The following is a 27030-nucleotide window of genomic DNA, read 5'->3' as shown; positions in this document are numbered from 1 at the left end:
TTACAATCGACAGAGAGCCTTTAAACCTCGAATACTCTGCATACCTCTCGCATTATTTGCTTGCTCTCCTAAACACCCCTCATTCATGAGCACTTCTGATACACTGCTGATTTGCTCAGCGTCGGTGATCACCCCGCTCCCTTGAATCCTCCCGGCCCTTTACTCCCCCATCACATCAGGTTCAATTACCACCATGGCAACGAAGAGCACCGCACCAGTGCAGGAGTTTGCACCTGTCCTTGCAGCTCTTGCTACAATGCAAGGGAATGCTTCACGACAGGAAAAGACTCATGCTCATGAATTCCTTGAGCGCTTTCAGAAATCTGTGAGATATGATGTGACTGCCCCTCCTCGGACTGGACCTGACAGACCTCGACGTCTAGGTGGAAGCTTGGACAACAACGCATGCGATCCTCCAGGCTCCAGACTCGGCTCCCGAGGCGAAGCTGTTTGCGGCCACTACTTTGAAGGGGAAGGTGGGCGCATTTGATGGAACAATACAGAGGCCCCTTGCTAAACAAGTCGACAGATCACATATGACCTCGATCAGTTGCCCGAATCATCATTGCCGGCTCTAAGAACCTCCATCCTTTCGCTTCTGGCAAATTATAGATTGGGTCCCCGACCCATCCAAACGCAGCTATGTGTTTGCTTGGCGAGCCTGGCAATCCAAATGATCACCTGGAAAGACGTCCTTCCAGTGGTTGGGTCAGCTTTGGGCAACGAAGCAAGCAACTGCATCCTAGAATTCCTAAAAATCCTCCCCGAGGAAGTTACAGAAGGACGCAAAATCAACCTGAGTGTATGTTCGGCCGCGTCACTATCCATGTCAATCTATCTCTCGCATTTGCGCTGCCCCAGCTTCAGCAACGACACCTGTTTTGCGACCAGAAATTAGACTCTAATACATCATGATGACACCTAGGAAGAGGAACTAGCCACTAGAACGAAGGAGCTGTTGGAAGATAACGCGGACCAAGTTCTGGCGCTCCTTACTCAATACTCACAGTCTTCGCGTAAGTTTTGCCTTATACGGTCACCTGTCCAGTCCCAGTGCTGACAGAACGGATGTTATCTAGCTACTGCTGCAAGTAACCCGCAGTTATTGGAATGCATTACTTCCTGGATGCGCGAAATTCCTGCGTCGCGAATTGCTAACTCTCCTTTAATGGACGTCATCGTAAAAGCGCTTTCGGATGAGAGATCCTTCGATGCGGCAGTAGAATGTATGTGCGCCATTTATAGGGACACCCTTGAAGTTGACGATTCTATGCCCGTTATACAGACCGTCTATCCACGGTTAATCGCATTAAGGCCGAAGATCCGTGAAGCAGCGGAAACGGAGGATCCTGAAATGCTCCGTGGTGTCACCAGATTGTTTGCTGAAGCTGCAGAAGCCTGGGTAGTCCTAATTGCCCGTCTACCAAACGAATTTCGCAACCTGGTTGAAGCGGTTCTGGAATGTTGTGTTGTTGATAAAGAGCGTGATGCTATTTCTATCACCTTCGTCTTTTGGTTCGAGCTTAAACAGTATGTGACGTTGGATAGATATGCCAACGCAAGAATAGTTCTTTCGGATGTGTTTTCCAAATTGGTGGACATCATGATCAAGCACCTAGAGTTTCCGGCTACAGACGGCGACGAAGAAGATTTGTTTGAAGGAGACCGGGAACAGGAGGAGAAGTTTCGAGAGTTCCGCCACGCGATGGGCGATGTGCTCAAAGATTGCTGCGCCGTTATTGGGGTTTCCGAATGCCTGAACAAATCGTATGACCTAATTCAAGGATGGGTAGCGAAATATGGGCCTCAGGCAAGTCACAACCACGTACCACACTGGCAAGAACTGGAAGCGCCATTGTTCAGTATGAGGGCGATGGGACGAATGGTCGATCCCGAGGAGAGTTCGGTCCTTCCGCAGATTATTCCGCTTATTGTCCGAATACCTGATCAGGAAAAGGTCCGTTTCCAAGCTATTATGGCGCTTGGGAGATACACCGAATGGACAGCGCAGCATCCGGAAACTCTTGAGGCTCAGCTCAATTACGTTATTTCCGGATTTCAGCATAAGTCTCAAGAAGTTGTGCAAGCTGCCGCACTGGCCTTCAGATTCCTTGGAACTGATTGCCAGAAGTTATTGGGAGGACATATCCCACAGCTGCATACGTTTTACGAGTCAGTGATCGACAATTTAAAGCCCTCGAGTCAGGAGGAGGTCACTGAAGGCGTTGCCGCCGTTGTAGCGGTTCAGCCAATCGAAAAGATATATGAGACTCTGAAGCTGTTCTGCGATCCTATTATGAGAAGAATTATGAACTTAGCCAACAATGCGAAAGACGAAGATGGCCAAAGAGCAGTCGCTGGTAAGAAACCCTGTTGCTGAGCACCTACCTTGCTCCTCTCAAACTAACACCCATATTTAACAACAGACCATCTTCAACTCATTACCATATTTATTCAAATCGTATCACCGTATGTCGATCCTGGTACTCAAAATCCAGGTGTGCGGTATTGTGAGGAGATTCTTCCAGTTCTCAGTACGATTGTCTTGAACTTTACGAAGTCCACGCCCATACTCGAAAGAGTTTGTCGATGCTGGAGATACATGATTATTTCCTATCGCAATGCGATGATTCCATTACTCCCCAACTTAGCGCAAAGTATATCGGCTGGGTTCCAAGCATCCAGGGAAGGATGTTTCTTATGGGCAACCGATGCTGTTGTTCGGGAGTTTTCTTCCGGTGCTGAATACGTGGATCAGGCGACGAGCGATGCAGTATACCATTTCTTCGAGCAACAGGTCATCCAATTCCTCCGTATTCTCAACGATTTACCGCCAAACCACCTGCCCGATAGTAAGTGCAATCCACACCTTGTTAATTACGGAGTGTGGCTAACAACTAATTTTGCAGTGATCGAGGACTTTTTCCGTCTCTTAACCGATGCGGTGCGATACTTCCCAAAAAATACGTTGACATCACAGCTTGCCGTTCCCATCTTCTCCGCTGCACTAAGTGCGCTTACCCTGCAACAAGTCGACCCTCTTACAGCAACCCTACATTACTGTCGCGACGTCCTGAGTTTTGGATTTGAGCAGCCATCAATATCCGAATTTACGAGCCCAGAAGGCGAACCATTTACTAACCCTCCAGAGGTTAGAGCAGCAGTTAAGCAACTAATAAGCTCGCAGGGGTCTCTTCTTGTCCAACGCGTTATGACGGGGATGATGTTCACGTTCCCTGGAGATTGTTTCCCTGATGCGTCGGGAGTTTTGATGGCATTATTTGAATTATTACCACAAGAGACCGCAACTTGGGTTGGCGGCACTATTCAGTTACTTCCTTCAGGCACCTTGAAACCCGGTGAAAGTGAACGGTTGATGAAGAATCTCTCAGAACGCGTACAAACCGGCGATCATAGGAAGATTCGAACATTGCTTCAAGGTATGGCACTGAGAGTCTCGGAAATAATCATTGCTATATTGACTCCATGGTTTTATCTAACTCGATCTCTAGATTTTACAAATTCATATCGGCGACGAAATGTAGCGCCCAGAGAAGGACTTGGGAGACTCGAAGCAGCGAGGTTCCGATTTACTGGTTGAATTCCACAAAATCCATTTCCTAACAATAGCAATACAAAAAATCATAATCACATCTAGGTCATCCTGTGGGCTTCGCCTTCTGTCGACTGCATTTCCACGGTATTTCGAAGTCTCACACCAAAAAGGGATAGCGACCAAAACTCCAGCCTGTGTAAAATCATTCTTCGTGGACGAACGCACCACCTTTTGGGCAAGGCGTTATGATTTTTTTTTTTTTTCTTTCTCTTACTTATTTTTGTCGATCCCTGCCTGTTAAACTCCATTTGCAGAACTCTTCCCGTGCCCTGCGAAGTGGATTGGCGAGCTGGAGAAAATTCACGTCCTCATAATCAATTATATAGCTGTGCGTGTTAATCTAGCTGTTAGTTATAGGTCTTATCAGAAATGGAACGGGGGAGAAAAGAGTGAAGGACACACCATCGATTCTTCTTTGGATCATAAATGAGATTCTGAAGCCGGGTATGCCTTGGTTCGATACCGAAGCTGTAAAGCTCCCTAAATCGACAAATGAGCATAACGGGACTTTGCGTCGGTAGAGGGGTGGTGCTTGACACTCACTTCAACGAGTGGCGGAAAGCACCGCGAATCTTTCCCTGCTGCTTGGATGGACGACCCCGGAAGGTTTCCAAAGATTCTCCGGTGACCTTCTCCATGACGATGATAAGGATAAAGCCGTTGGGGACCCATTGGTGCTCCATTTGCAGAGCAACCGGCCCATGCGAGTAGTTTAGGGGTAACGGAGCAGCCTCGGTCGGTCAAATACTCCAGGCTACTGAGCTCTCGTCGAGACCATAGTCCAGCCTCGTTCCGCGCAATGCTTTCTCTCTTTTCGGAATTCGGATCAGCAATATCGGGATCCGGGGGGATCCTGCAACCCACCGTTAGCTGGTGTATCAAAGCATAAGAACCCAGGAACACATCACTTACTGCATGCGAATTTTCATAATAGCGTCTTTTCCCGCGTCCTTCCCTTTGTCTGACGGCAGTGATATACAGCTTGCGCCTCTGACGGCCCACCACTACGAAGGTCTTCTTTATGGCGATCTGGGAAAAGGAGCGCCTCTTCTGATATCTTTTCCTTGATTTCCCAAGTACTGCCATCTGGAAACTCGAAGCCATGGCCATCGAACTGATCGCCAATCCATTTTTTACCGTAGACGACCTTCATTGCTAGTTGTTGAACGGAGTCTGACGTCAACGTATAGTTGTATATCGGCGGAATTGACTAGAAAGTATGACATACCGATGCACAACGTGAAGGATTAGGGGGTGAAATCATTTTGTAGCGACCCAGGTGATATTTGTATGTAAAAATCCATTTTTCTTAAGACTCAACGAACCAATGCGCCGTAACAGCCTGATAGGCGGCGTTCCCGAGACGATCCCAAGTGCTTTGCGAGGGAGACACATGAAGAGTGTATGGAGGGAAGAGAGAACGAGCACTCTGTACAACGCAACAAATAAAACGCGCCCCAATATTAAGGCGTATCAAACAGGAGTATCGAATTTTGGAAAGTCACTTGAAGGGTATCATCAGGCAGTCATGGCGAGGCAAATGGGATTACAGGCGGCAGACATCCTGAGCCTATAGAAAGGCGTGACATCACAATGGCCTAGAGTCGCTTTCCTGGTTGAGATAGAAGACATGAACTTCTGAAACAATTTTTTGGCCCTGCGGCTATCAGCCTTTCTCAGGGCTTAACCGCTGTGCCCGTTCTTGATATTATCTAGCCGCCAAAATAATCTAGATATGAAAAGAAAACAATATTATTGGCAAGATTTTATCCAATAGGCTAATTCTCTCCTAAACCACATGAAACTTGCATCCAGATCATTGATCTCCACCGGGAAAAACGGGTCACCTCAGAGTACCATCTGAACTCGTACTTGGGAGAACTCGGGATGAGATCGAAGGTGGCGGGCGCATCCACCAATGCTTAAACGCATTTTGGCATAGAAAATAGACTTTGACGCCTCGTAGCAAAGAACAGGTTGCGACCAGATAATAAGGCAACGCACGCACACGCGATCAGTGCAGTTTTGAGCCTGCGTGCCAGGTACTAAGTTCTAGCAGCAAGGTTCCACCAGAGGAGCCTTGGGGGGATTTAATTCATCGTATGATTGTTGCAGACGACTGGTCACACATGCCCTTCGGCTTCTAGGCTATGATTCGAGTAATCTCGGACAATTTGATTCGGATCCTACTACGTAAGTGAAACAGACGATCCCAGTTACTAATCGAGGTTCATAGCAGACTGTGACAGGTTCCCTGAAGTACCTCGCCCGTGGGTCTGAAAGCGGCATGAGAACCTTATCGAAACGACATCAGGGAACTGTAGCATGAGCACTTGAATCGGTTGCGCTCGTCATTGTGCTTGTTTCCTTCGATGGATTCGCCGACGATCAGGGCTTTAAAAAAGCAGCGTCTCTCCCGTAGCCACTCCTCTTCGGAAAAAAGAAAGTCTAACGTCGTATTCTGCGGGACAGGGCCGCAGGGGCACATTCGCTGCTGGGCCTGTAAGTTCTTCAGGCGAATCCTAGCCTCCCGCGCAATCTCACAGCGCTGGACGGTGCTATTTCGGGACTATCAGGGCATGCTGCACACCGAAATCTGAGTGTGAGCGGGAGCCAAATGCAATTTGGCAATAATTCATATATTCCATGACCCTTGCTGCCGCGAAATATCATTAAATACGGATGGCGGACGGGTACATGGGATCTGGAAGCCTAGACTGGACCCTATACTCCTGTGCTGAGCAGAGTTTATTCGATAACCCCCATGCAGCCAGAACGTTGGATCGCTGTTTTTTCGAGGAAGGGTGAACGGAGTATGTCTGTAGTGGTTTTTTTTCTTTTCTTTTTTTTTTGTTTTTTCCTGCGATGACATGTAGTTTAAGTGATGAGATGGATTAACTTAAAACTCGTTCACCAGCGAAGCAGCCTTGCCTAGACCCTGAAATCGCTGGTCGACGGGAGAGCCAACGAGTTAAATTCGTGAGCTTGTTCACCCCCAGACAACAGAGCCCGAAGTCGTATCCTGTTGCAGTAGACGGAGGGCGAGCAGTATATCCCTACGGTCGACCACCCTTCATCATGGTCATCCCTCATCGCTGCTTTCGTCGCCCATTGCCCCCGTAGAGCAGTCGGATGACCGTCGTTTCTGGCGGAGACAGTTATCATTTGATTGTGCTGTGATACCCAACCACCCCCGTTGCTCGCCGGCTTGCTGTTACGTCTCCCAACGGCTACCCCTCCTTTGCAGCGACGTCTCCATGCAATCGTTTGTCTGATGTGCGGCCGAATCTAATCAAAGTTTCCCGTCGAGTTTGGCGCAGGGTTCTGAATATGTGACATCCTTGCTCTCAGCCTCGACTCTTCGCGCAAGGTGTCCTCACCGTGACCCCGTCCGCGAGTCAATGGCGGATATCAGCTCTGCAACCGCTGCAGGAATGCGACGCGGCTGGGGCCAGGACTCCCAGCCGCCGACATCATCGTATGGGCAAGCCGGTGAATCCCAGCCCTCGAGCACCATGCCGGAGTCCCCCAAGCAACGCAAGAGGAGCAGGAAACGCGATTCCGAAAAGAAATTTGAATGCAAGCACGAGGGATGCGGGAAGAGCTACTCAAGAGCAGAGCACTTGTATCGCCATCAGCTAAACCGTACGCTTGATCAGCCCGCGATTCCAACCCCCCTTCCGCTGCGACGGCACCCTCCCGCCGCCCTGCATCACGAAGCAATATACTGACTGGGTCTTTGGATACCTCTAGATAATCCCAAGCAAATATACCGGTGCAAGTTCCCCAACTGCACTCGCGCATTCGTTCGCCAAGACTTGTGCATTCGACACCAGGAGCGTCATAACACCCATGGTTCGCAGCTCCAGAAACGCGATAGTTTCGCAGCTCACTCCGCAAAGGGCGTGGCGGCGACTCCCACGGTTGCTAGCGATACTATCGTCTCCGACCAGGCTGTCGCCACGCCGGTGTCCACAGACAGCGTGACCTCTCCGAAGAGGTCCAATCTCCATTTTTCGCAGTCCCCAGCAAGTACGGCGAATACCACCTTCGCCAGCACCCAAACCTATTCCACGCCGTCTTCTACAACTTCGGCGCCTCTAGAACCAAACTATCCAGCTCCCTCGACTTCCCGGAGAAAGCATCCGGATCCCAGTGGTGTGTACGCAGTTCCTCCGGCGAAACAACAACCCGTCGCAATCTATGAACAATCACATCGTCATCCACATAACTCCTACGGTACTACCTCCACCTACCAGGGTGTATCGTTCAGCGCCCCAGACGTAGCATCAGGGGTGTCCACCACCTCCTCCAGCATCCGGCACCGTCATCTATCTCTCCCGGGACCTACCTCTCACCATAATGCCTACCTATCGCCCTCAAACACAATAAACGGGAGCTCTTCGCCGAATGGCTATCTTCCGCAGCGGAGTATTCAAGTTTCTCCCATGTCTCCTCATGATTATTCAAATACACATCTTGGAGGGCCCACAACTACCACCATAGCAAATGCCATATCCAACGGCTTGGGCACCATTGGCCCGGTTTCTGGCGCCACAATATCAGACCTGGACTCAATCACCCAGTATGCACTCCCAGTCTTTGGTGGTGAAACGTTGAACCGGTCTCCTTTTGCCATGACAGACGATTTTACGGCATGGTTGTTTAATGAGCCCAATTCGTCTTCAGTAGGTTATTCATCTGTTCCTGGAATGTTGTCAAATCCCTCCGATCCGTTCGTTACGCAGCTTCAAAACCATTATTTCCCAGCAGATCCGGCATTTGCCGGTTATTACACCAATGTCATTCAGCAGCAACAGCAGCAGCAGCAGCAGCAGCCACAGCAGCAACACCCAATGAGTGTGACCAGCATACTTGACACGGGCCCGCCACAGTCGATCATTTCTGAGGACAAAAGAAACGAAATTCTGGATCTGATTCAAAACCACTTTAATGAAACCGATCAAGTAGCTTTGAAGAAGCGGAAGGAGTCTTTAGTGGAAGGAAATATGGATGGAGAGAATCATGTTCTCGGTCTTCGAATGATGCAGATTTACGTGAGCTCGTACTGGTACCACTGTCACGATCAACTGCCAATCCTTCACAGACCGACTTTCAGCCCTAGCAAGACGCCTAATTTACTTCTCCTAGCTGTCATGGCTCTCGGCGCATCCACATTGGAGAAAGAACATGGACAAGCAGCAATAGAAGCTGCAGCCGACTTTTCAAACTTTGTCGCTTGGCATCTGCGCTGGGAGATATTTAGGGACCCTGATTTCCGCCCGCCGGCTAAGCTATGGGTTTTCCAGACCCTCCTGCTCCTTGAAACATATGAGAAGATGTTCTCCACGCGAGCCTTGCATGAGCGTGCACATATCCACCACGATACAACGTTGACCTTGATGCGACGTGGAAGCTCTCTTATTGGCAGATCAGCACTTGATTCTCCCCCTAGCCCCCGAGATGATGGGCCGAATAGACCCGGATCTGGGTCTGGGGCAAATTCCACTGCGGAAACTACACCGGGGGAAGAGTCCTGGGTCCGCTGGATAAAGGCTGAAGCCACCCGCAGGGTGGCATTCGCTGCATTCGTCCTCGACACCATACACGCCACAATGTTTGGCCACTCCGCCAAAATGGTTGCACACGAGTTACGGCTGCCACTTCCTTGTGATGAAGCCCTGTGGTCGGCGACAAACGCTGCCGAGGTTGCGAGAGTGCAATCCAGCTTGACGTCAAATGGAGTCAAGCCGACCTTATTTCTGGATGCCTTGAAGAAGACCCTCAACGGGCAAAATGTGCGAACGAATTCATTCGGACGCACAATCATAATGGCCGGGTTGCTAAGCGTCAGCTGGCACATGAACCAACGCGACCTCCAAGTCACCTCTCTGGGCGTTTCTCATACGTTAGGAGGGAGAGACAAATGGCGATCAGCACTCATCCGTGCCTTCGATAACTGGAGGCGAGACTTTGACGAAGCATTGGTCACATCCACTCCGGCCAACAATACGCTTCATCGGAATTCATATGCTTTTGATGGAGATGTTTTCTTTGAATCGCGCACCGTGCTTCATCATTTGGCCCACATGGCGTCTCATGTTGATATTGTCGACTGTCAAATATTTGCAGGCGCCAGTCGTCTTCTCGGGCGGTCTATCACGCCCCGGGACTATAGCTCAGCACGCGAGAAGATGACCGACCGCTGGGCAACAAAGGCGCCCGCCCGGGATGCGACGTTTTATGCCCTTAAATTCATACGCCAGGTGCTTATTCCGAATAGAAACTCGTCACCACGCTGCAGCTACTCAGCCTATGTCAACTCTACGGAATATTCTGCGCGCAACGACTTTCTCCTGAACCGGCCATGGGTCCTTTACTTTGCTGCTCTGGTGGTGTGGTGCTACGGATATGCGCTAGAAGGCCCTATTACCCCTCCAGTTCCGGAGCTGGCCACTTCTGAGGAACAGCGAGAGGACATGCACACCTTTCTCGACGAGGTTGGGGGTGTACAGAGTCCCGTCGAACTGGAGAAAATTCGGGGCCGTAATCGATGCATGGGTCTCTTGATGGTACTCCGCGAGACCTTCTTGAATACGCGGTGGGAGCTGCTGAACGAAGCTGCGATCCTGCTGGGCAGTTGCATCGACAAGCTGAAAGGATCAGCGAATGGGTCCTGACCCAGCATTTCAAGAGGATATTCCTGAAAAATTTTTGGGTTCCTTTTCTGAACACATAGTTTCTCCCAGCTCATATCTTTATGCATATACCTGGCCTTTCTTGCATAATACTTCCCTTAGCATCCAATTCCTTGTGTTGACATTCGAATCTTTTGGGCCTTGGGCATTGTGGCATCGTAGGGCGCGTTCGGTGCCGCGTTTTGGGATCATTCCTTCCTGTATATACATACACACGGGTAGAATATGCGAGATGCCCTAATTTAACTCCTCAAGCCAAACTTTTTCCTCGCTATCTTCCATAATGTTGGTGAACCTTGTAGTTGTCTGGACCTAGAATTGGGTGGTATGTGAGTGGGTGTTTTGTTTCCCATGGCAACCAACGCCATCCCGGGCCTCCAGAGGATGTGGAGTGCCACACAGTGATCTCCACAACACTTCACTTCAATCTCCCCAAAAACACTCTGAACCAGACCTCAAGTCTTTCTCTGCCACTTTGAGCCGAATAAGAATCTGTGGATTTTAGTTGTTTCGAAGTTAGAGCAACTGAAAACATACACAATGGTGCGTACTCATTTTCTTTTCCAATCAAAAATCGGTGGCAACCCAGAACCAGGTACACTCTATCCCAGTTGTTTCCATGGTTTGGCCACCGGACAAGGAAGAAGATATGGAACTTTCCAAATCACTTCAGAGCCCTTAGCTGTTTGCTGGCAGTATCTCAGCGATGCGATATCGCCGCGGAAACAGACTGACTGCCTCTGCTGCGACTGCATTCACATCTGGCGCCGATACCAGCAAACAAATCACTGAGTGAACACACGTCTCTCCCCTGTCTTTCTCTCTGCCTCTCTATCCAGTCACTTTCACAACTTCCCTCTCCCCTTCTGAATCGTATCATCCACCACACTTCCTTTCAATCAATCGCAATCATGGGCCGTTCCAAGCAGAATGAGCGTGTTCAGGCTGGCCACCAGCATGATAAACACCAGGAACAAAGTCATCACAAGCAACCTATTCAAGAACCAGAAGCTGAACATGACTACGATGACGAACAGGCCTCTACAAACTACAAAGAAGCATTCTCCCTGTTTGATAAGCGCGGAACCGGCCGTGTTGCCCTCGAGTCGCTCGGAGATCTTTTGCGCGCATGTGGCCAGAACCCCACTCTTGCTGAGATTAGAGAACTGGAGAAGGGGATGGGTGGCGATTGTAAGTTTCTGTCTAGTCTTACGGTCAATATACCTGGTGTTCACTGGGAGGGTTGAACCAAGGCCGCAGGAATGATAGATTTGCTGACGCGGGGGATATTTTTTGGGAATTAGTTGATTTCGATGCCTTCCAGAAGGTCCTTAACCGGCCCGGTGGATTCCGGGACCCGGGCGAACCAGAGGAATATTGTCGCGGTTTCCAGGTCTTTGATAAAGATATGACTGGCTTTATCGGCGTTGGTCAGCTTCGATACAGTGAGATTTAGCCCCTGACCGCAAAAGTTCGTTTTGTTAGGCGTGCCGGTGGATTGCTAATGGTCCGAATTCGCGACAGTCCTTACAAACCTCGGCGAGAAAATGTCCGACGAAGAAGTCGACGAGCTTCTGAAGGCTGTTGATACAAGCTCCGGAGAGATCAACTACACCGGTATACAACAATTTCTCAGTGCTCCTTTCTATATGCAGACTACTAATATATTTCGCCCATAGAACTCGTCCGAACCATCCTTGCCAACTAAATATCAGCGAGCCTTTCGAACAGTATGACATTTTATGGACGATGATATGATGTATTTCCTGGGTTTCATGGTTATTTCTCGCTCTGCTTACCCGCTGTTGTCCTCGTCCGATAGACCTACGATGCGACGTTCGCAGAAGTTCTCAGTTGTTTTCGGCATGGCGATATAAAGTCATGGCATGACGGAGGGTTATTTTGTTTTTATCATTTGACATGCATGTTTTACCTTGTGATGGGGCGACACGGCGGGTCGGTGTATTGGCTATCATGGGTACTGGTTCGATGGGATAAATTATGATTGTTAAGACGAAGATTTGATAATCGTGCATTACCATTAATGGCCTTGCATTTTCGAGCCCTTGCAGTTGCTTGGTGGTACGAGCACCACCCGCTCTTGATATAGATCAAAGCTGGACCACGCAGGCCATGTTGCTACAGGGTTATGCGTGGGCGTACGTAGTTGTATGCAGCAACAACCTTAATGATTTAGCAGTCGATATCCGCTGCATGCTCTTGCGGCTCCCTCCAGGGAAAAACTCTCGATCACAGCGGGTTCTCAAAATCCACGTTGCATTCGCTTCAAAATCCCAATAATCCCCAAACCGTCGAATCAGCCTACGTCTCCTTCCCAGACGCCAACTCCGCCCATTCCGCCCACTCTTCCCTCTCAGCCACAATTTCCCTCTGCCCCATATCCGCTGTCTCCACCACCGCACCAGGAAGCAAATAAACGACCTTTGGCATCTCTCTCTGTCCACGCCCCTCGTCTTCTTTTTCCTCGTGTGCACCCTGCTTCTTCCCCGCTGAGAAATGTATATCGTCCAAAAGGTATGCCACTATAACTCTGCACCTTCCACAGCGAATCAACCAGCGTTTCTCAAACCCATCGGCGCGACGGACCATGAGAGGTTTGCGATCCGGTGCAGTAGTGGAGAGTAGGATCGTGTAATCTTCATCCTCGCTTGACTTGGTTCTCCGCGCACGCTTTTCTTTGCTTTCTTTCCATCTTTTGGGCGCATCGTCGCGAGGACCCTGTGATGTGCTTGGGTTTTGCGCTACTTCTTGTTCCTGTCCTTGTTCTTCTTTTGCTTCTTCGCCTTCTTTCTCTTCCATTTGTTCGGGATCGGAGTCTGAATCTGCAGAGGACGAAGTGGTGCGTGTGGGCAGGGGGACAATCAATGCCCGATCCAGTGATGGCTCCTTTCGACGCGGTAAGGAGAGTATATCACGGGTGCTCCCAAGAAGGAGATGACTGCAGAAAGTACAGTGGTAAGTTCGGATGGGTTTCCGCTTGCTGCGGGCTGGTTCTGCCATTGTCGGCCTCGGTGGTTTGCTCGGCTTGTGGGTTGGAAGATAGTGTAGAATGGGTGGGATTGGGATCTAGTGTAGATTAATTAGATATTGAAGATGTGATTTTCCCACTAAATAAGTTGGAGAGGATATCAGCGAGTGAGACTGTATTAATATCACTCAACAGGCGGCTTCTGGGTTCTTTTGTCCGCAATGCGCGACTCGGGCTCCTTATCGATAAGAGGCTGGTCACATGATTAGGTTAGCCCTCCAGCTTTGATTCAGAAGTGCTCGTTCCAGCGACTTTACATAGGATTACGTGCAAGGAGGGTTGCATGACACTAGGTTTATCATTTATTCGTGGTCCATCTAAGAGAATGTCTCAAAAATAGCACCATTTTTGGTATCTATGCTCTTGTGTTGGCGGAAGGTCCCGCTGTTACAAACAAGAATGCAATGTTTCTGCAAGATGGACTATTCGTATCCACTTAGGCTAAACCAAGCTCTTTGTAGAATGCATCTGGCTTAGGTTCGCGACCAAGGAACTCCTTCAATGTCTCCATCTCGTCCTGGCTCCCGCCTTTCTCAAGCACGGTGTACCTATACCTTCGGCCTTCCTTTTTGTTCATGGGTTCATCCTTGAACACGCTATAGAACATGTCTGTCGAATATACTTGGGAGCTGCAAAACGACAGTTAGATTGTGTACATTTTACATGCATAAGGATATTCGTCATACCTAAGGTAACCATAATACCCAGCGTCATAGCCCCCAATAAGGTGACCGAAGGTTGCTTGGCCGTGTCCCCAGTTGTAGCCAAGGCCAAGAACTTCAGGGCCCTCAAAGTTTGTAATCTCCTTGCGAAGAGAGTTGTATTTCTCTGAAACGTCCAACTTCTGGATCGCGTCATGGTCCACAGGCTCATGCACGGCCATGTCGAAGATGCCAAAGTGAAGCTGTCTAAGATTGAACAATGCATCATTTACATGCTTGGTCTTAATCAGGTTTTCAATGAGTTCGTCAGGGATCTGTTCCGAAGGTCTAGGTTTATCGCCAGCCTGCTCCTTCCAGGCCTCGAGATACTCAGGCGAGAGATACGAGAAATGTTTGCTGAGCGATTTAAGCTGCGACGGTGTCCAGCACCAGTTTTCAAGCATCTGGCTGGGAGCCTCAACAAAGTCACGAACAGTGTTGGTTCCATGGAAGCGGGAATATGTGGTCTTTGAGACGAGGTCGTGGATACCGTGGCCCAACTCGTGGAAGAGCGTCACCACTTCGTCGTGCTTGAGCAAGCTAGGTTTCTTAGGCGTAGACTTTGAGAAGTTGCATACCAAAGCAGTTGCTGGATATCTACGTTTTCCGTCCTTGTCGATGAAACCCTAACGCTACTTGTCAGTGACTCTCTCCTCCAATTGAAAGGGAGCTGGCGTACCGGCTGTAGATTGAAGTTCGCAGCGTGGCCATATTTGCCCTCTCTTGGGAACAGATCGAGGTAGAGGTACCCAACGAAACCACTGCCCTCGCCTTCGTCATCCCACACACTGAAAACCTGGACATCCTCATGCCAGACGATATCGTCTCCCTTACCGGTTTCAGAAAGCTTACTTCGCTCTTCTCCTTCAATTTCGACAAAGACAAGGCCAAAGAGATCTTCAAAGATCTTCAACATGCCACGGATAGTGGTCTGCAGCGGGAAGAACTCCGCGATCAATTGGTGATCGAGCTGATAGTCCTTTTCCAGCATCATGCGATCGTAGAAGCGGTGGTCCCATAAGAAGTAATGGCCATCAGCCTCTTGGCTTGGGGTTCGTGACTTGAGGTCCTTGGCCTTGAGTTCCTTAAGCTTCTCAATCTCCTTCTGGCCACCGTCCTTCAATCTAGCGCGAAGATCTCCCAAGAACTTATCGACTGTTTCTGGTGTCTTTGCCATCTTATCTTCAATACGGAAGGTTGCATGATTCGGGTAGCCGAGCAATCGTGCAGCTTCATCTCGAAGGATAATCGCTTCTTTAAAGAGAGGCACATTCTGATTGCACTTGTTCTCGTTCGCAATCATAACCCGCTTCCTCACATCCGCATTCGTAGCATACTTTGTCAACGGGAATAAATCCGGATACTTGAACGTCAAAAACAATTTCCCTTCATTCTCCCCCTCCCCTTTCTTCAAACCAGAAACCACATCCTCAGGAACGCCGTGCAACTCCTCCCTCGTCAGCCACACGCCACCTTTCTCCTCGTTCAGATTCTTCTGAAACTCGATAGCGATCTGACTCAACCTCTTCTTGATCTCTTTGAACCGATCCCTCTTCGGGCCCGCAGGCAACCCCAGCCCATTCCGAATATAATCCTTATGCTCCTTCTCCAATAACCTCTGCGACTCCGGCTCCAGCTTCTCCCCCTTCTTCAGCACCGCATCCACCAGTTTGAATAGATCCTCACGCATAGCCGACTCGATGGCAAAGTCATCCATCAACTTCTCCGCCTCGGTGGACGCATCGCGCAACTTCGAGTCCGTCGACACCGCCTGGTAGAAGCCCAGGATATGAGACTCCAGCGCCATGGAATTCTCGTCGTGTGCCAGCGGCAGCAGTACCTTGGCGAAGTCGGCCGCCTCGTGAGAGACATTCTTCGCTACGGCATCTTGCACTTTGCGGGATTGCTCGATGAGGCGTTTGGTGTCGTCTACGATGGACGAGGGCGTTCCCGTAAAGAGTGGTGGTGCCTGGGGCGGGCTTTTGAGGTGTGAAGGGGCCATGCTTGCGGTCGTGAGGGGCAGTCGACTGGAGGTGAGAGTAGGCGGTCTGAAAGGGTGGGTTGAGGTCTGAAAGGTTGCTGTGGATGTTGGCCGTGGTCGTAGGTGGCCGAACAGGAGCCTGGAGGCGGGGAGGCGGAGTGAGGGAGCCAGGATGAGGGCGATTCCGATGAAGAGGGGCAATGTGAGCCAGAGGACGGAGCAGGTGCAGCGGGTGATGCGAGCCAGTTTGGTGGTTTGGAAGTTACTTCTTCTCTCCGGTTGGGTAGCAAAAGCGTCGTCGCACGGGGTGTGGGGACGGGGCAAAGAGTGATGATAAAGACAGAGCTTAAATGACAGACTCTTACAGGCTGCAATTGCGCGCAAACTCTGCTGCTCTTCGTGGGCGTTATGGTGTATGTGTGAGCTGCTTGTTCAATCATTCAAAGTCTGCCTGTCCTTCGGTGTTCTCCAAGACCAGATAAGCCGAACATCCTGGCACAACCGACCATCAGCTGACCACTGAGCTGGTAATTGTCGAGGCAGATGGAAAAGCTGAAGTCAGGAGTCGATGCTTTTCTCTGACTTCGCTGCTGAAACTCTTTGTGTCCAGCACAACATTCATTCCATCACGAGTCCACCGTGCTGCACTTCAACACTGTTTGAGAGAGTACATACATCCAACCCTACAATCCTCCACTTCCATTGAGATCTTTTGCATTGCTGCTGGCCTCGCACCAAGGCACTTCAATGACTTTTTTAGTTCTTAAAGATAACAAACTGTGATGATTCTTATTCTGACAATGTACGGTTAATAAGTTCAACACCATCTAACAACCCTTTTTGCAGCAAGATGAGAAAAGCACCGGATCCTTCCAAACCAGAACTCCCAAAGGAAAAAAAAAAAAAAAGGAATAGAGAAGAGCGATGAGAGAAAAACAATGTGGTACATGAAGAGCAGGGAAAAACAAAGAGGATACAGGATACATCAGAAAACACTTAATCGTAACAATTTTCCCCTTTTCTTTTCCCTTTTCTTTTTTTGACCTACACCAAGCAAATGTTATCCATCCACCCTGGTATGGCATTGAGTTTTCTCGGAAGTGTTTCTAGGTCAGGAGGACGGAAATATCGGGGGACAAAACGAGGACATTAAATAAAAAAAGGCAGGATGGAAGAGAACAATGCACATAAGCCTTCAGCTATGTACGGCCGTAATCGTGTCGCCAATTATTACAAGGGATCAAAAAGGTGGAGAACAAGTCGATAGAAGCATGCGGAGACACGGATAAGAACAGATTAGGCAGCGCCGGCGCTTGGGACTGGCTCGGGGAGCTTGGTCACTTGCTCGCCCGCACGAATGATTCTCTTTCCATTAGCGTCACGGACGGATTCGACATCCTTATTTTCCTGCTGGGCTCTCTTCCAGATCTCGACTTCGCAGCCACCTCGGATAACACCGACACGCATCGTTGACAGGAGGTTGTGGGCGGCGTTGGAGTGATTGTAAATACCACCGTTGAACATGGCGGTTGCGTCCTTGCCAATACCGGAGTTGATCATGGCCTTACCACCTGGGTGATCCTTGATGAAATCGGTAACGTCATGGACGACTCCTGCGACGGCAATAAGGCCACGACCATTCTTGGCCTGCTCGACGTACTCGTCCCATTCCATGACTGGCAACTGTTCAAGAGGAATACCCCAGTCGAGTTTAGCACGTCTTTGGTCGATCTTCTTCTGGAGCTGCTGGAGGCGTCCCTTCTCGATTTCGTTGGCGCGGAACTGCTTCAAGTCGTATGCGAGTCCGACTTGCTTCCAAACCCAGATGATCCATTTGGTTGGGTCATACTGATACCATTCGAGGGCGTTGCGGTAGTCAGAAGGGAATTCGTGGTGGAAGTTGTGATAACCTTCACCCATGGTGATCAAGGCAGTCATAACGTGGTCACGGGGAGAGTTGCGGTCATCGAAGGGCTGTTCTCCCAGGTAATGGGCCAAGGAGTTGACGCAGAAGGTAGCCTGCTGGACAAAGAAGATTCGAAGGATACCAGCATAGATGAAACCACCCCACCAGTCTCCCCATCCGAGTCCACTGACAAGCATAGGAACAATCAACCCCATTGTGATGACGACCTTGAGGTAGTTTCTGTGCTGCCAGACGACGACTGGGTCCTCGTTGAGATCGGTGATGTCAGTGCGGCCAATACGTCTTGGATTCTGCTTCATGATCATCCAGCCAATGTGGGAGTACAGGAGACCCTTGCGGACGGAGTAAGGGTCCTTGTCGGTATCCGTATAGCGGTGGTGGGCACGGTGATCACGAGCCCACCATCTGACCGATCCTTCGACGGCACCTCCTCCAACGGCAGCCAGGTAGATTCTCAAGGGAAGGGTGGCAGAATACGAGCAGTGAGCCCAAAGACGATGGTAACCTGAGGCGTGCGTCGGTTAGACCTGAATCTTTAACGGGCTCGACCGCATCGACGGGGGAAGACATACCAGCGGTGATACCAATACCGGTCATATAATAATACGCAATAGCCCAGATAGCGGTCTTGAGCTGGAGGGGAACCCAGAACGCTTGAACACAACCATACAGAGGAATGAGAAGGATCAGCGTGACGTTCAGCCAGTTAACATGCTTGTGCCAGTTCGACCAGGTCATTGGCGTCTCTGTGATATGAGGCTTCTTGATATCAGCACCGGCAGGGCGAGCCTTGGAGGCATCTGCAGCCACGGCTGGGGCAGCCATGGTTTCGGTAGGACGTGTCGATGGAGTTGAGGATGCGATCGAGGACGATTGAATGAGAGACTCTCTTAGGTTGTGGAAGGGGCACAAAGGGATCGAGGAGATCAGGAGGAGGGTTGTGGGAAAGAAAGGACTGGTGATATGAGAAAAAGTGGGTGAGGTCAGGATGAGGGAAGGAGGTCAATAAATTCCCACTCCTTGTCCGCTCCGTTCCCAAGGTAAAAGAGCAAATGGAAGTGGGAACGAAAAAAAGATAAATATTGTGCCCCCAGGCGGCTGCCACAAACAAGGTCCACAACAGATTTGTTGAAACTGCAAATTCAGCTTCTTGTTGACCACAGACACATGCCAGGAGGATACAGAAAGAGGAAGAAGAAAGAAAAGTGGCGTCACTTTTTCAAACTGTTTTTCTTTCCTTCGCTCGGCATTCTCTGGTTGATCTATCTGTGTATTACAGGGATACATCTGATCTGGAGCGAACTTTGAGCACACACATTGTTGGTCTTGTTGGGGGTGAGGAACAAGGCCGAAGATTACTAGCTCCCGGTATTTTTTCACTCCGTCCACCCTGTAAGGTCAACAAGCACTGTCCTCGACAACCATCAGCACTTTGTACTCCTGGTGTGATAAATACTGCTCTGGCAGACTTCAACAGCTAGAGATAACAGCAGTTCAGAAATCTGCAAAAGGGTCCTTTTCTTTTCTTTTCTTTTTTTTTTTTTTCTTTTTCGCTTTCCCCGTCCAGGCGAGCTCAAACGAGTACCACACCGAGTTACAGAAGAACAGCGAGGTACCTCGTCCCCAACAACTTTATGTAACAGAAAAACTTACATAAGTATAACAGTCTCCACGCTCCGGACTCCGTACACCGAACGTCATGTATTTCGGGGTCCTCGTACCATCGTCCTTGGAATAGATCATCCTTCGCCTCTTTGTTGACGAATTCGCCCCATCAGAGGAACAAACCGCAAACCAGCCCTTCGACTGTCAAACCCAACTGCTGTTAACTCACCACTCATCGCAAAGAAAATTCCAACGCAAAAATGATACTTCCACCTGGCCGGGGGGGCTGAAGAACGAGTTTGGAAGGCCGCCGCCGCTCCTCACCGGCCGCTGCTTAGCTTCCCCCAACAGATTTCGACCCGCCCCACCGCATCGCGTCTCCCATTGGCCGTGGTGAATTTAGCTCGTGGGGCCCGTGTGCGGTAAGGTTGCGCTTACCCCAGTTGAGCACTTCCTTTTTTCCAGCCTTAATGCCAAGCGCTGATTGGCTGGGCCCTTGCGTCGGGAGCTGTTGGAATGCGAATACGACGGGTGTTTCGAGGAAATTGGGGAGGCGCGATAGACGGGGGACTGTGCCCATGCCGAGGCACGTGAAGCCATCGAAGCCCGCAGGTTCGACAGATACAGTAGGCGTCTTTTGAGAAGAGGAAGGTGCTACCTGTGTGGTTGTACATACTCTCTACGGGGTGTACGGAGTACGGCATGCGATAAGGACGGGATGTGCACGTATTCCTGTGACCGAATATGAGGTACTATGCAGTTCACAGTTATATGCCTTCATGCCCTCTCTTGTAGAGTGACTTCTTGCTGGCATGACAGTCGCGTTCAAAACGACGGGCTTATTCGCATCACAAACCCGGGCCATTCGGCATCAAGATAATAATGTGCGTTGTCTCCGGGCGTATTCTGGACTTTCTCCGAGCCCACCCCAACCGTTTTTTGTTACTCGTTACCCCGGATTCGCCCCCTCAGCCATCCTTTCCTCCGTCACCACTACGGAGCACAGAGTCGAGATAATCTATATATCCTCACGCTATCTGTCCTGAGCTGAGCCCCGTCATACCATCCAGTATCGAAAAATTCACAGACATCCAGGAGGACGCGCAATGCTAGAATTAAAACCCCATCCGTCAGGCAAACGACCACGGAACATCTCGGAGCACTGGACTATTTTTGGTGATAGGAGAGTATGGCATTCAACTAAATGGCGGAGGTCCACGTCAGTCATAAGGCCAGCCCTTGCTGTTGAACGATAATAGCTTGAAACGTGGTCTGGGAGTATGACAGCATCGGGGAAACCTGACTTGTCTTGTCCCAGTGCCGATGATTCCGCAGGGCTATTATTAGTCTTTACTGTCATGCAGCAACAAGCCTTTCAACCCACATGCAAGCGTATGCCTCCAGAATGTCCTCGTGGCCCTGTGCCTTGTTGATAATGGATGAGACCACCAGGGCGCATTGTATGGGAGACCATTTGCATGGCGCTCGTTAACTCTGCATGTAGTCTTCTTGCTCCAGTCATGTCATGTCATTCATAGACTGCCTCGTTGTCGAGATGCTGGACAAGAAGTTCCACATCCGGTTCAACTCGGTTGGACGGCGTTCTGGAGCCAATCGATATCATTTCGTCGACGTCGAACTCGCTCTCGCTATCTGGAACTTCGTAGTCTTCCTCGGTGGCACCTGGTAATGGATCGAGGATTTCGTCATCGTCATCGTCCGCATCCGGACTGACGATCTCGATCGTCGGCTCCAGCTTAGGTCTATGACTCGGAGTACTATCGAACTCGTCAAGTTTCCGCTTTTCCATGCCACCATGGGGCGTACTCTGTTTCATAGAGGACGGTATGGAAATAGATTCCTCGTCCAGAAACTCCTGGAGACCGGTCTGGATAATGTCATCGTCAGCAGAAGCGCCCCGCCTTCCCACTTCATTCAGCTGAATTCAATAATCAGGACTCGCCTTTCCAACTACAAAGGGAACAATCCGCTTCGCCGATCTCCCCATAAGTGTCATTCCACCAACCTTCTGTACCTCCGCAATCCGAACGCCCTTTCCTTTTGTTGTCTCTCGCATCTCCCACGGCAGCCAATGCCAGTATAAAAGAACTCTTGTCGTAACGCCAGCGTCCCAGGTAAACCCCGAAATAACCTCGTGGAGCATCGGTCTCGTCGATGGTTTGAACCGCGAGGCCATCTCATTGATAACAACAACAGCACAGTTGAAGCGAACGGCGAGTCTTCGTAGATCAGACACTAGGCTTCCAATAAGGTTGAAGTACAGTCTCGACTCCTTGTCCAGCTTGGCCTGCTCCGTGCGGGATAATTTCGTCTCGCGGAGTCGTTTGGGGAGTCTGGGTCGGAATTCAGCTGCAAAGAGGCACGAAATCGAATCGATCACAATCAGACCTGTGTTCTCAGGCGGAAACCCACGGGGTGGATGGGAGACCAGGGCCACGAGATGCGCCAGGGAGAGCGGATGGAAGTGTAAGAGCCTTTGAAGAAGATGGCTTTTCCTGCCCGTCGCTTGGGATGGTCCGTCCTCAGTGACGTTCTCCTTGCCGTGCAGCAACGACTCCAGGCGAGAGAGACACATTGGGCCCGCGGTATCTGCATAATAAAGTCTCAGCAAAAAGCAAAAAGAACTGTAGGACTAAATCACATAACGCGTAGAAAGACGAGAACCTACCGACCCACACAACGCTCCGATGCGATCGCAACACCTCCGCGGCCAAACTCATCCTATCAACAATCCCCATATGTCAACACACATCTTCTAACGGGGCCGCAAAACAATCCAAAAGGGTTAAGTGATAGAAAGAACAATAGCAACTCACGCTAGTACCGTCTTCCCCGACGCTCTAGGTCCCACAATCTCCGTCACCTCTCCGCGCTGAACTCCCCCCGCAGGCCCATCTCCGCCGGCGGAATCATAGAGACACCGCTGGCTCAAACCAAGTCCCAAAGGTGAGGGTTGCGGCTCCGTCGGCAGGGCCAAGGCGACATCTAAGCGCTGAAGGCCGGTCGACACACTCCCGCCACTACCCAGGGACACGGGGGGAAGACCAAATTTGGTGCACGACGCGTCGCCAAGTGGACGCAAACGGGCTGGTTACAGCAGTTAGCTCGTGATGAAGGGGGGGGAAAAAAAAAAAAAAGAAAAAAGGCTGCATAAGAGACCGCGAGGTCGAATACGTACGGCTTTCGGGACTGGAGAAATGGGCGGTGTCTTCGATGGTCATGGTATGATGTGCTATACCGTCCAGGGCATGTACTTTTGAACTTGATTCTGCACTCGGATTTGAGACGCGTCTCTTCAAAAGGGCGATAACACAACTACTTACATTGCTGGGCTCAACTGCAGTCACAAAGATAGTACGAATCGATATGCAAAGGCCATATGTAGCTAAAGTTTAATGCTCCTGAGAAGCCTGCGGGTGTCTTAAGGAATCCTTCCCGTCGCGCGTCTGTCTGTGCTGGATGTCCTCCGTAGAAAGACTAATAAATTAAGCTACGTTAACTACCAGAATGATGGACCAAAGATGGAGATCAGGGCTCTTGCAGATCCTCGGCGCCACCACCCCAAAGTACTGTACTTCGCTCACTCCTGAACGAACCAAGTCGTTCATGTCGGCTCTGTCGCACAGAACAAGGGCGGATGCCGACCTGGCGAGCTTTTCGGCCTGCTACGGCTGCCGCCAATTCTTGTGAGACAACTCTCTGCTCTTCATACTTTTCATGGGCGCCATGTGGCGCCGGTCATCCGCAAGGACTTGCCTTTAACCGGCACCAGGCGGATCAGATCCCGAGAGCTGGTGGTCGCAAATTCAATTCGTTGAGGCTTGCCGAGCTTCCCTAGCTGGCCGTGACACCGCGCCCTTCACAACAGCTCGTCTTCTCGATGTTTGGAATCATCGCATGGACGAGTGACGAGCACATTACGGAGTACATATATTATTAATCACGATGGCGAGTTTTTTGAGAGAAACTCCGGCTTCGGTTGGCTTTGAAAGTCCGTTCCATTGGGTTGCACCGCTGTCGAATTCGGCGACATCGACTACTTAATACGAGTCGCCCCGTGGGTTGGCAAAAACTATTCACGGTCAAGGCCCTCCCTTCTCCAACGAATTTCTGGGAACCATGACTCCTCGAGAGACTGACACATACAGATACTCATTCACCTTTCTCACGTTCTGTCCCTCCGAGCCACTGAAATCACGCTTTTGCACAAAGCAAAGCTAACAAAGCAAGCCGCCAAAGTGTCTTACGGAGAAACTCTGGCCGGGGCTCTCCAAGGGTCACTTGCTGTTGAAAGTGCCAGCAAAGCCCTTGAAACATCTCAAAGGATTCCTGCCTCAAGATTAACATATAGCTCTCTAGTTTAGATCTCGCCTTTTCTTTTCTTCTTTTTTTTTTTTTCTCCCGGGCCTCCAACAATCGATATGCTACGGTTGACGGGGGTTATACCTCGCTTCGGCCTCACCGTTTCCGTTTCCCTCCTCATCGTTTACTTTATCTGCGTCGCACCCCTTGCTTTCCTTCTTTACATCGAACTCACAGATCGCCGCTCTCGATCTCGACAGCCGAGAGGATGCCGGAAACTAGGACTGAAATCCTGTTCCAACTTAGCCGATGAACATTCCTACAACACGCGGGGGGTACATAAACGCTCCAAGGATCATGCGGGGAAGAAGATCAAAGTCAAGGCTCTCATCGTTTATCCTATTAAGAGCTGCGCCGGGGTGGAGTTCAACTTCATTGATGGCACCGACACGGGCTTGATGTACGATCGCCAGTTCGCCTTCGCGGAGTACGTTGAGACCCGGAACGCCGAAGGAGAGTCAAAGACGAATGGGTCAGCTGAAAAGAATGCCACCACCGGCCGTTGGGACTGCCGCACCCTTCGCGACGGCAAATTCAGCAGAATGGCCCTTGTCCGGCCGGAGATCTGGATTCCAGATCCTTCATTGCCATCGTACTCTCCCAAGGCTCCTGCGGTCCGTTCGAAGGGTGTCCTGGTGATCAACTACCCCAGAATCGCGACGAGTTTCTTGACCAAACTTGGCATGAAGCTCAATCTCTGCTCGCGAGAGGAATCGTTTCAAGTACCACTCTACCCGCCGGATGGCGAGTACCCTTCCATTCCATTCCGCATATTCAGAGACACACCCAACGCCTACAATTATGGCGACCACATCCCTTCTTCCCTGGCTACCTTCCTCGGAAGCACCAAACCACTCTCGCTATTTCGCGTTGATCCGGATCACTACCGCCCCGTGCGCGGGAACGCGCCACCCGCAGCGGACCTCGGATTCGAGCCAACGATGGGTTTTCCGGATGAGTACCCGGTTCAAATGCAAAACCTAGCCAGTATCAGGAACATCGCGGAACAGGTTCGGTACGCAATTCCCAAGTTTTCTGTCCGCAGGTTCCGGCCGAATATCGTGCTTGAAGGATTAGAAGCGTACGATGAGGATGACTGGAAGCGCATTCGCATCGTGCAGGGTCCACGGAGCAGGAAAGCGCCTCCTTCATCTGCCGAAGGCGATCGAGGCGATGAACGCAAAGACGAAGGAAAAGGTGTTGATGTCATAGTTGCGTGTCGCACCGTGAGATGTCGGCTCCCGAACGTTGACCCAGACACGGGCGAGAGACATCAGGTCGAGCCGGATAAGACGCTGAGGTCGATGAGGAACATCGACGCGGGGGCGGGGAAGAGTGGGTGTTTGGGAATGATGCTTGTGCCTGTTGCTCGAAGTAAGTACATACATACTTACATACATACTTTGTATGGTCCTGGAAAAATGGAAGCTTACCTGCTGTTTAGAATTCACTCTCCATGTCGGTGATGAGATCGAGGTCCGAGAGAGAGGAGAGCATTTCTACGTCAAAGGTTGAAATGGGCCTGATCTATTTTTCTTCGAGGTCAACCGGCAAAAAGGGGGTTCTCATTTGCCGGCATTATATTATTGTTACATGCCGGGGCATTTGCGTATTTATTCCAGACGGCACTGTAGAGGCACGTTTTGCATGAGTCTGTGCCATTTTAACAACGCATCTCCAGCGCTCTACGGTTTCTTTGCACAGTGCACGCACATACGTACGGTTTTCCAACAATATTACCCTCAACCAAGTACTGTACATAAGGGACTTCAAAGGGAACCTCAAGAGAACAGGATCGTACTTTATGTCTCAGACGAATCATGATTCTTTTAGGAGGAATTTGACCAGTCAAAGACACTGCCGGTACAATTTGACTTGATCGACAGCCCTCGTTATCACCATTCCATGTCACTTCTCTCTCCTTTTTGGACGTATGCATATGAAAGCACGCCTATCGCTGGACAACAGGGTGCCGATTTCAGGTGACGTTTTCTAGTTCCAGCCAGGTAGTATCGATCGCTGGGTCAGTAGGTTCCCCCGTAAAATACGCCTGGCTGATAGTTAATTCTTCGAAAAACGGGCGGGGAAATACTGCGATACGCCTTGCCTGATTGTTCAAGGGGGGCCGGGTTATCAGTGGTTATCAGCGATAGCAGAAAAAGAAAAAGAAAAACAGAAAACCTCCCTGGATGGTGAGCTGAACCTGGTCACATAACATCAGCAAAGCGAGGCAGATTCGCGAAAAGTTGGTTCCCGCTGCAGTGATATGAAAGGCCAGATAAAGATTTCGCCAAGCTCTCCTCGAGTTCTGCAGGGTTGTACGGAGTACTCCGTAGACTAACTGGTTAACTAAATCCCCGGATATTCAATTCGAACCTTGCAGACCAAATTTCCTAGGTGTAACCCCGTGTACAATGGCCTCTTGTGATACACCTTTTAACTCTTATCCCCCTTGGGTTTCATCTGTCTCAGATAAGATCTCCATGGAGTGAATGGCGAGTTACCGTTCGGCAAAGGGGCCTTTGAAAGCCGCCCATCATTTAGCCGGCGCGGCGTGGGGTAGACAGAGTCCGCACACAGCATGACGGGAGCTTGGTCAGGCGTCAAACTATCATTCTCAGACTCGATTTGCTTCTCGCTCCATCCCCCTACTGGTGGTCAGCATGTGAAGCACGGACGATTTGGCGTTGCAGGCATGCAGATGCGTCCGGTGGTGATCAGGAAGTTAGCTTTTGTTAGCTTTGCACGGGGACTGAGAATCAGCGGCAATCCGCCGACAACCGCGGCCATCCCACCACCACATCCTTCTCCCAGGGCGCGTGCGCCACGGACAAGCAGACAAACACCAACCGAAAAAAGATAAACTAAATTAAATGGGGGAAGAGGAGCCATGAGAGGACTTAACCGCTCCACAGGAGGTGGGGAATTCCGCTTGGGCGAGCTGCGTACAGTATGTATCCTGCTGCATGCGGAGACCCGTGGAGAAAAGAAAGGAGATGGGCGCGGATTAGCGCGCATTACCCCATAGCCGCCCACTCCCGGCGCCTCCATGTGATGCCCGATGAAGCAT

At 50.4% G+C, this 27030-nt stretch overlaps 11 protein-coding genes across 11 annotated transcripts; 4 read left to right on the top strand and 7 right to left on the bottom strand.

Moving 5' to 3' along the window:
• Positions 1–193: 193 nt before the first annotated feature.
• Positions 194–4061, top strand: MTR10 (Nuclear import receptor; the record flags this gene model as incomplete). The annotated part of the gene is made up of 8 exons (XM_003064987.2): positions 194–325; positions 384–476; positions 530–802; positions 926–1016; positions 1080–2360; positions 2427–2852; positions 2910–3440; positions 3513–4061. The coding sequence occupies 8 exons, from the start codon at positions 194–196 to the stop codon at positions 3599–3601; spliced, it is 2916 nt and encodes a 971-aa protein (XP_003065033.1). The 3' UTR covers positions 3602–4061.
• On the bottom strand, positions 3831–4299 carry D8B26_004462 (uncharacterized protein; the record flags this gene model as incomplete). Its single annotated transcript, XM_066124493.1, has 3 exons — positions 3831–3942; positions 4019–4096; positions 4160–4299. 3 exons carry the CDS (start codon positions 4297–4299, stop codon positions 3831–3833), a joined length of 330 nt encoding a protein of 109 aa, XP_065980574.1.
• Positions 4300–4541: 242 nt separating this feature from the next.
• On the bottom strand, positions 4542–4769 carry D8B26_004461 (uncharacterized protein; the record flags this gene model as incomplete). The annotated part of the gene is made up of 1 exon (XM_066124492.1): positions 4542–4769. One exon carries the CDS (start codon positions 4767–4769, stop codon positions 4542–4544), a length of 228 nt encoding a protein of 75 aa, XP_065980573.1.
• A 1887-nt stretch (positions 4770–6656) lies between these two features.
• D8B26_004460 (uncharacterized protein) lies at positions 6657–10570 on the top strand. The gene is made up of 2 exons (XM_003064986.2): positions 6657–7261; positions 7370–10570. Exons 1-2 carry the CDS (start codon positions 7018–7020, stop codon positions 10294–10296), a joined length of 3171 nt encoding a protein of 1056 aa, XP_003065032.2. The 5' UTR covers positions 6657–7017; the 3' UTR covers positions 10297–10570.
• A 186-nt stretch (positions 10571–10756) lies between these two features.
• On the top strand, positions 10757–12417 carry CDC4_2 (SCF ubiquitin ligase complex subunit cdc4). Its single transcript, XM_003064985.2, has 5 exons — positions 10757–10857; positions 11352–11505; positions 11619–11759; positions 11839–11931; positions 11994–12417. The coding sequence occupies exons 1-5, from the start codon at positions 10855–10857 to the stop codon at positions 12020–12022; spliced, it is 420 nt and encodes a 139-aa protein (XP_003065031.2). The 5' UTR covers positions 10757–10854; the 3' UTR covers positions 12023–12417.
• A 44-nt stretch (positions 12418–12461) lies between these two features.
• D8B26_004458 (uncharacterized protein) lies at positions 12462–13335 on the bottom strand (the record flags this gene model as incomplete). Its single annotated transcript, XM_003064984.2, has 1 exon — positions 12462–13335. One exon carries the CDS (start codon positions 13333–13335, stop codon positions 12637–12639), a length of 699 nt encoding a protein of 232 aa, XP_003065030.1. The 3' UTR covers positions 12462–12636.
• A 311-nt stretch (positions 13336–13646) lies between these two features.
• On the bottom strand, positions 13647–16500 carry D8B26_004457 (uncharacterized protein). The gene is made up of 3 exons (XM_003064983.2): positions 14744–16500; positions 14050–14690; positions 13647–13992 (listed from the first exon to the last, which is right to left on the bottom strand). The coding sequence occupies exons 1-3, from the start codon at positions 16064–16066 to the stop codon at positions 13800–13802; spliced, it is 2157 nt and encodes a 718-aa protein (XP_003065029.1). The 5' UTR covers positions 16067–16500; the 3' UTR covers positions 13647–13799.
• An 841-nt stretch (positions 16501–17341) lies between these two features.
• OLE1 (stearoyl-CoA 9-desaturase) lies at positions 17342–18797 on the bottom strand (the record flags this gene model as incomplete). Its single annotated transcript, XM_003064982.2, has 2 exons — positions 17342–18477; positions 18545–18797. 2 exons carry the CDS (start codon positions 18795–18797, stop codon positions 17342–17344), a joined length of 1389 nt encoding a protein of 462 aa, XP_003065028.1.
• Positions 18798–21105: 2308 nt separating this feature from the next.
• On the bottom strand, positions 21106–21414 carry D8B26_004455 (uncharacterized protein; the record flags this gene model as incomplete). Its single annotated transcript, XM_066124491.1, has 1 exon — positions 21106–21414. The coding sequence occupies one exon, from the start codon at positions 21412–21414 to the stop codon at positions 21106–21108; it is 309 nt and encodes a 102-aa protein (XP_065980572.1).
• Positions 21415–21522: 108 nt separating this feature from the next.
• D8B26_004454 (uncharacterized protein) lies at positions 21523–22819 on the bottom strand (the record flags this gene model as incomplete). The annotated part of the gene is made up of 4 exons (XM_003064981.2): positions 21523–22187; positions 22267–22319; positions 22415–22685; positions 22777–22819. 4 exons carry the CDS (start codon positions 22817–22819, stop codon positions 21523–21525), a joined length of 1032 nt encoding a protein of 343 aa, XP_003065027.1.
• Positions 22820–23483: 664 nt separating this feature from the next.
• On the top strand, positions 23484–26335 carry D8B26_004453 (uncharacterized protein). The gene is made up of 2 exons (XM_003064980.2): positions 23484–25334; positions 25405–26335. Exons 1-2 carry the CDS (start codon positions 24020–24022, stop codon positions 25473–25475), a joined length of 1386 nt encoding a protein of 461 aa, XP_003065026.2. The 5' UTR covers positions 23484–24019; the 3' UTR covers positions 25476–26335.
• The last annotated feature ends 695 nt before the right edge of the window (positions 26336–27030 follow it).

This window comes from Coccidioides posadasii, chromosome 2 (genome assembly GCF_018416015.2).
Source record: "Coccidioides posadasii str. Silveira chromosome 2, complete sequence".
In the NCBI taxonomy this organism is placed as follows: Eukaryota; Fungi; Ascomycota; class Eurotiomycetes; order Onygenales; family Onygenaceae; genus Coccidioides; species Coccidioides posadasii.
Note: the sequence above shows the minus strand (reverse complement) of the source record. Positions and strands in the feature narration are given on the sequence as shown.